This window comes from Plectropomus leopardus, chromosome 19, assembly GCF_026936395.1.
Source record: "Plectropomus leopardus strain MGB_pleo_1.0 chromosome 19, ASM2693639v1, whole genome shotgun sequence".
Classification (NCBI taxonomy): domain Eukaryota; kingdom Metazoa; phylum Chordata; class Actinopteri; order Perciformes; family Serranidae; genus Plectropomus; species Plectropomus leopardus.
Window position 1 is genome coordinate 23,487,724 of NC_142194.1, and position 7,268 is coordinate 23,494,991.

The 7,268-nt window shown below is 42.3% G+C and overlaps 1 protein-coding gene across 2 annotated transcripts; it reads left to right on the plus strand.

Annotated features, from left to right (window-relative positions):
* Positions 1-715: 715 nt before the first annotated feature.
* LOC121958950 (transmembrane protein 100-like) lies at positions 716-3,250 on the plus strand. 2 transcript variants are annotated; one of them, XM_042508138.2, is made up of 2 exons: positions 716-856; positions 1,046-3,250. In XM_042508138.2, the coding sequence occupies exon 2, from the start codon at positions 1,220-1,222 to the stop codon at positions 1,670-1,672; it is 453 nt and encodes a 150-aa protein (XP_042364072.1). In that variant the 5' UTR covers positions 716-856; positions 1,046-1,219; the 3' UTR covers positions 1,673-3,250. The 2 variants fall into 2 exon arrangements, with proteins under 2 accessions (XP_042364072.1, XP_042364073.1); XM_042508139.2 differs by having other exon boundaries at positions 762-856; positions 1,021-3,250.
* Positions 3,251-7,268: the final 4,018 nt, after the last annotated feature.

Consider the following 7,268-nt stretch of genomic DNA (forward strand, 5'->3'; position numbering starts at 1 on the left):
AAAAAAAAAAATCAGGGAGATTATAGATCATCGTTCATGCACGTTTGATGTGCATGCATGCACATACACACGATGCACTGTCTGCTCTGTTCCCGGTGATTCGAGCCACCCTCAGGGATGCGTGGCATTGGCTCATGTGTCTCCCTGTCATTGTTTGAGAGGAGAAAGGGGAGCATGAACACCAAGGGGACATATATGGGGGAAGTGTGACGAGGACGGCGACCGTGACAAGGCTGACTGCCGTGTCTTTGTGAAGGGGAACACGGATGACGCACATGATGAGGGGACAATGGGAGGACAGAGAGAGAGCGGGAAGAGCCATGTTTTCAATTGTGGTAATCACACAAACCTCTTAATCACAATTTTGGGTGCTTTTTTATCCTCCCTAATTACACGTCAGCTTCTATGAACTTAAAATGTGTTGTTATGATAAAAACTGTTGCTTATTTTCAATGTTGCACAGCCATCAGTGTCACATTGTATCTTTTCTGCCTCTCTGCCAGCCTCATTTTGATTCTGCAGCCACAGGCAGACCCTGAACAAGCCACAACCTACGGGACATCTCAAATTCCTCGTCATACTAAATAATTAATTAATATCCCTGAATGAGAGTGCTGAACAGTTAACCTCACCACCACCCCTCCTCTCTGAAACAACTCTGCTGAGGGAGCCAATCAGAGCTTTGCATCCTGTCTACCGCTTCTGGTAGGCCCCTCCTCCTCCCCTCTGTGACTATATAGTGAATGGGCACCACCAAACACACACGCACCGATGCTGCTGCTGCTGTTGCTGCTGCCACGAGCAGCTCGGGAGTCGAGGCTGAAAACATTCACCCATTGATGGACACTAATATAGGGTGAGTGCATCCTGTGTGCAGCTGAGTATGTGTGAGGCTGAAAATAAAAATCTTCATTGTGGTTTTTTTTCTTATTTTTTCACCAATGTTTAAATGTTAAAATTTGCAGCCAAGCTGTTTTTCTCCTAGGTTTTTTCCTCTTATGATCCTCTTTCTATTTTCAGCTCTTTTCTCTCCATCTCTTTGCAGGCACATGCTGGCAAGTACTGAGAGCAACAACAATCTCACTGACATTGACGGCACGCAAAGGAGTCTCAGAAATCCCCCCTGTAGCATCACAAGCGCCAGTAGCAACCACGCTGAGAGGACCGCCGCCAATAGGCAGCCTTTCTCGCATCGTTACCCAAGGACAGCAACGTCAACATGGGCTGCTCCTCAGGCCGCCAACCCCCAGCCCCGGTTCTCCACCCGGACCTGGACTGCGGCAATGGCAGCGAGGCCAACACTTTACCCCAGGACTCTGAGAACCAGGGTTTGAATGGCTGTGGAGAAGGGGAAGTCGGGAGAGACCCGGCAAAACCTCCAGAGTCTCTACCCACGCTGGAGAGACTTGCCCAGGCTACAGGCGGGACAGAAAAGTCCTGGTATCGCTGCGTGTTCCCCTTCGGAGTGATCTCACTAGTGATCGGCATGGCCGGCACCGGGGTGACGTTCACTTTTAACACGCTGCTCCAGACCAAAGTGGTGTCAGTGGCACTGCTGTGTGCCGGTGTGGTGATGCTGCTCGTGGCGGCCGTTTGCTGGAGGGCTCACAGACTGAGGAAGAGGGCAAAGAAGGAGTGCGGATTCTTCACCGCTGATCAGGGCACTTTGTGATGGAGGGCAGGCGTCTGGTCAGATCCTTGTTTGTCAGGATAGAGCACTGCAAGTCAGACTTTTTGAATGAGAACTGAATAAGAAGATTGAGATGCAGGGACATCCATGCTTTTCTTCTATGCACGAGGGAAGAGAGGGTAAAACAGTTGAATGATATTGGAAACACTGTACCAGGGAAATTATGTGACAGTGCTGACAGGAAGACATATATTCATTCAGAAAAGTCCAGTTAAGCATCATCACCACGCTGAGCAGTTACACAGGGTAAAGCATTCGACACTCTCAAAACTTTTCCTCTCCTGTTCTTTCTCTTTCTTTCTTTATTATGGATTTACTGGGAGCAACACTATAGATCAATACTTCAAGACTGGCAGGGAAATACGTGAGAAAAAGGCACCCTTAGGAGTAGTTATTTAACACATCCTGGTCCTCTATCTGCAGCTTGACAGTGCATAGTCTAACTAAAGAGGCATCTTTGTGGAATACAGGGTGTTATCTATGAACAGATATGCCTGACAGTAAGATCTGAATCACTATAAGTTAATAGTCTTAAAGAGGTTTTTGCTATCAAGAGAAAAATAATAGGAGCTTACAAGTTTTCCACTTTGAAGGGGCAGTCCATACACAAATAAAAAAATGCATATTTTGTCTGTTACCTGTTGTGCTATTCATCAGTTGGGATTTTTTTGCTGTGAGTTGCCAATTGTAAGAGAAATCAGCTGTTGAGATCTCAAATATAATGGAACTAAATCGCATTTGGCTTGTGGTGCTCAAAGCCCTAAAAAAAATACTTTGAAGAACTCAACAGCAATGTTTCCTTGCGGAAATCAAAACTATGTCACCATGCAGAGGGAAGCGTGTATCTACTCATGTTCGTGACAGTGCAGGATGTAACATTGATGGCATCTTCTCTGGCTGAGCTGTAAGGTTAGCTAGCGTAGTTGTGCTAAGTGAGATTTCAGTGTATGTGTGGTGGTAACTGGCAATGACGTTTGCTGATAATGCCGAAAGCAAACATGAGTAGGGTTTTTTGTGTTCTTTTTAAGGGTGTTCGTTATTTTGTATGGGTCTGTGTCCCCTCTCTTAATCCTAAGGTTTTTGCTAGTCTCTGCATGCAGTGCAAGCAGAGCGGGATGGATAATTGATCTATCAATTCATTCAGAGCGGATCAAATTGGAGCAATGGGATGAGGGGAACAGCTGCTGTTAAGTTAACTTTTAGACCCAGCTGTTTCACTTTCAATGCTTCTAATGATCTGCTGCTCCATCCGTGCCCGTAGTACGCTCTGCTCTCTGACAGTGTGGTGGTAAATAACTGAATGGTGTATATATTAAACAGTGCTCCTAATGATCGGTCTAGCTCGAAAAATAGAAAACCTATTTGTGGCAGCAGATGTTTTAATCGTGGCAGGCCGCCACAATGGGAAACCCTGCAAAGATAACGTCTGCCTTCTCTTGCATATAATGGTACTAAATGGCACTCAGCTTGTGGTGCTCAAAGCAGCAAAAACAAAAAAAGGTCAACAGAATTACCTCTTTCCAGAAATACCATACCAAAGGCTGTAAACATTAATTGTATCCTCATCGGCTGAGCTGTAACTTTAGGTAGCTCAGTGGTTAGATGCATGCCTCCTTCTGTGCAGTGGTACGACTAGCAGGTGTTTTGTCGAGAGAAAAATAGTTCCATGAAACTGCTCACAACAAAGTCTGAAGACTATCGTGAGGTAACTGGGTCATAATTTTTGGAATAAGACATTGCTGTTGGGTTTTAAATGTATTTTTTGCTACTACTCTGAGCACCACAAGAGTGCTATCTACATTGATAAATAGCATGACGTGTAAGAGGAGAAATATGTATTTTTGATTTTGGGAAAAAGTGTCCCTTTAAAACCTGGACTGGCTTGCAGAGGTAAATAAAACAGAATTTCCCCTCTCTGTAAAAACCACAGTTGGGGTGCCCTTTTGCACACGTGCCAACAGCTCCAGTGCACACATCAAACAAAAGTGAAGCAGGGAATCAGGCAAAATCAAACGAAAACATCTAGCATATTTTTCCAGAGTGAATAATTCTACTCATGCATTCTAGCTTTCATGTATCTGTCTATGGTCCAAATTTGTGTTATAAGGCACAAAGGTCAACAGTCTTCTTTCTGCCACCAAGCTTTGTGGCGGATAACTGCCATCCAGCTGTGCCGGATCAATAGAAAGCACCATTCTGTGAAGTATTAAGCTTTGGCCTGCTTTTTTCAGCACATGAAATTGCTCTCCACAGCAGTCTCGGACTTGTCGTAGATGTCTTGTAAAATGTATGACAAGGAAATCCCACTAGCGACATGCTTCGGTAGTGACACACCAACAAAGACAAAGCGCACAACAGCCTGATTACTCTGATCCACACCTCCTGCTGAGCCATTCACAGGCAAAGCCACTGGACATTTAGGTGGGAGCAGTGAGGAAAGAATCAATTTTTTCCTTTCTTTTACCCTCCACTCTCCAGCTCTCTAAGGATTTACAGTATTGTTTGTGTAGGTGACAGGATTTTGGAATTGAGTTAAAGCTTCCCTGCACATGGAGGTTTAACTTCTCGTGGATCAGGTTAGCTGTAAAACAGAGTGGTAGCTATTGTGTATCTTAATGCCTTTGTCCTGGATATTGTCACTTCTTTAACACCATACACTAAAATTTAATGACTTAAGTCAGATTCTTTGTAAACTGTACCTAGAAGGAAGAGTGAAATCTTAGTTGTGGATTCAAAATGTAGCAGTGACTTATCCACATGATCATGTACGGTCTCTAGCAGGAGGTGATTTTTGAGGAAGACCCAGCAGCTTCTCGGCGGCTGTAGCGACATCATTGTATTTGACTGATATCTGATTTCTATCTCTTTGATATAATGTTTACCGGGCATCACATGTGGTCCATTTTTTATTTTTTTGCATGGAGTTGCAACTACATTCTTCACTTGGAGCAGCAGCTGTAATGTGTATTGTATGTGTGTGTGCACACCAAAGCTACACTTAATCTATGCCCCCCCACCCCCGAAAAAGACTATGCGCGTAACGAGCAGAATGCCCACTGACCAGGCGGCGATATTTGACGAGTTGGGATGAGAACACATTGCCCAAAACCCAAGACAATTTTAAATAATCCCTCCATGTGTTCATTCGTGTGCACACATATTTGTTCTGAAATACTGTGTATTCTTCTTACTGACATATCATAAATACTGTAGGTACTGTGTCTTACTAAGATTGTAGCCACATTTTCTGAATGTACCTCCAGCAGTGAGTGTCTTATGAACATCTGTACAGCCTGTAAAGACTATTTATGTATTATCTATTTTAGACGTCTATTTTGACTAGACAGAGCAAATTTAGACATACAGTAGATTATGTATCTATTTGAGGCACACTATTGTTTTTTTATTTCTGTTTCAATAGCTCTCTGGTTGTAATGATTTCAAGTGTGTTGCTGTGAGTGTTAACTGTAACTGTTTCATTCCAAAATGAGTCATCTGCCACCTCAAAGACACAATCAAAGTGATTATTTCCATTAAAGGCATAAGGCACATTATTGGTAATAATTAAAGTTATTTTTAAAGATGGTTTGTTTAAAATTTTAGATTGCATTTTTTAAGCCAAACTTAAATAAATATATATTGTTTTGGAATGAAACATTGCTTACGTGGTTGTGGTCAATTCGCTTTGAGTTTTATTGGCATGGTCCAGCTTTTCTCTGAGTGCCTTTTACTTCATTTTTTCCCTGTAAGATGCAGTTAGTGTCAGCTGTGCAGGCCTGCTGGTGCAATAGTAATAGAATAGCCCGAGAGAGGCAGAAATATTTCACTTTATTTCTGTCAAATTTGTCTGTGTGAGTGTTATGGTGTGCATGAAAATCCCTGAAATCACACACTGATACAGTTCCTCTAGTACATTACCAGAAATACCAAATATATTTAATGAGAAGTTTATTTTTTTGTCTCTTTTCAGTGTGTGTACTTTTTTTGTTGTTTCTTGTATGCTGCTGGATTAAACACAAAAGTCAGTTTTGGAAACACGCTCTACAGTTATCATTTCTTTTCACCATGCTGGGAGCATGCTGCTGAAATGCCATTTGGTGTCATTAGTGAAGTCGTTCACAAAGAACATTTAGAGAGCAGTTAGCAGCAGTTCTGAGTGATGTGATTCACATTTCCCCCACACTGACCTTTTTAGTCATTCTGTAGTACACACGGGCATTACGTGCCACAGCTGGTGCCATCATCTCATACAGCACTGCCTATTTCTACCATACGTACATTAGCTACAGCACATCTGGCTGACGATGACCTGTTGTGAATTGTCAGTTGTATATTGCAGAAAAGCCGTATGGACTGAAATAAACAACCATCAAACATTTAATTGATATTACTACATATACTGGAGCAATTTCCTATGCAACATAGTTTAAATTTTAATTTCACCAAAACATAAACAAGAGTTGTTAATCCATTATTATGGCAATTGGTGCTGTAGGTGCTTTCATCGGTATAATATAAAACACAATTTAAATATCCTTCCTATTGGCTTTTGCCATTTTGAACTTCTATTTTCAGGGATATGTTGTTCCAATACTGTTTGGTCATAAACCAAAGTGTAAGTCCAGTTACAATTTTAATCTGATGATAGCTGGAGATAATTGGATCAACAGAGTTAGAAAGAAATGAATGTCGAGACATTTCACAAAAAAAAAAAAAAAAAAAAAACGTAAATATAAACCTCATGGTGACACTACAGGAAAGGTCAGAGTATCTCTAAAGTCATTAGGATTCATTCCCTGTGGACCATAATATCTAACAAAGTTCATGCTAATCCAACCAATAGAGATATTTCTGCCTGGACCAAAGTGTTAGACAGTCCGACCATCTGTCAGAAACTACACAGAATTCTTGTTAGGAGCCACTGTGACATACTTCTTCCAGACCTGTCTCATCAAGCTCAAGAGAACAAGAAAAAAATTGTGACGAAGGCTCGGGATGTTGGGGGATCTTTGAAGACGAGGCAGTGAAAGCGCTGGAATCTGGCACAGGCAATATACTGTAGACAAAAGCTTAAGCAATAGTATACAGAGCCTATAATCTTAGAGAGAGTGAGATTGCCTTAGGATCCTTATCACAGTTGTTAAGTATTACTACATAAAATTCCCTCCGCTGTAACTCATCCAGGAACAAATCATCTCTCCCTTTTATTGTCATTGCCCCATCACATTAGCATGTCCCACATAACTTCTAATTAGTATGCTCCACTTATTAGTCAAGCCTATCAGGGAAAACTCTCAGCAGTGAGGGCCTCTATTGATTTCCACCAATGCATGCGTGCTCAACGACGTCTCGTTACCTTTGTGAATGCAGCTGTTTCTATGAATATTCAAATAAGCACCCATCCTGAATGTGCCCACGCTTTTTCCTCTTCCTCCTCCTCCACCTCCATCTCATCCACCCGTTTATTAGGGATTGTGTCATTCTCTCTCCACCTCCCTCTCCCCCTGGACGGAGCTAAAAATAACTCGGGCTGATGTCGAAAGCAAAGGAAACAGACAGTGAGGGGGTGGGCTGCTGG

What these genes read in the sequence shown, in the direction of transcription:
- LOC121958950 (XM_042508138.2), top strand. Translation starts at nt 1,220, where the DNA reads ATGGGCTGCTCCTCAGGCCGCCAACCCCCAGCCCCGGTTCTCCACCCG.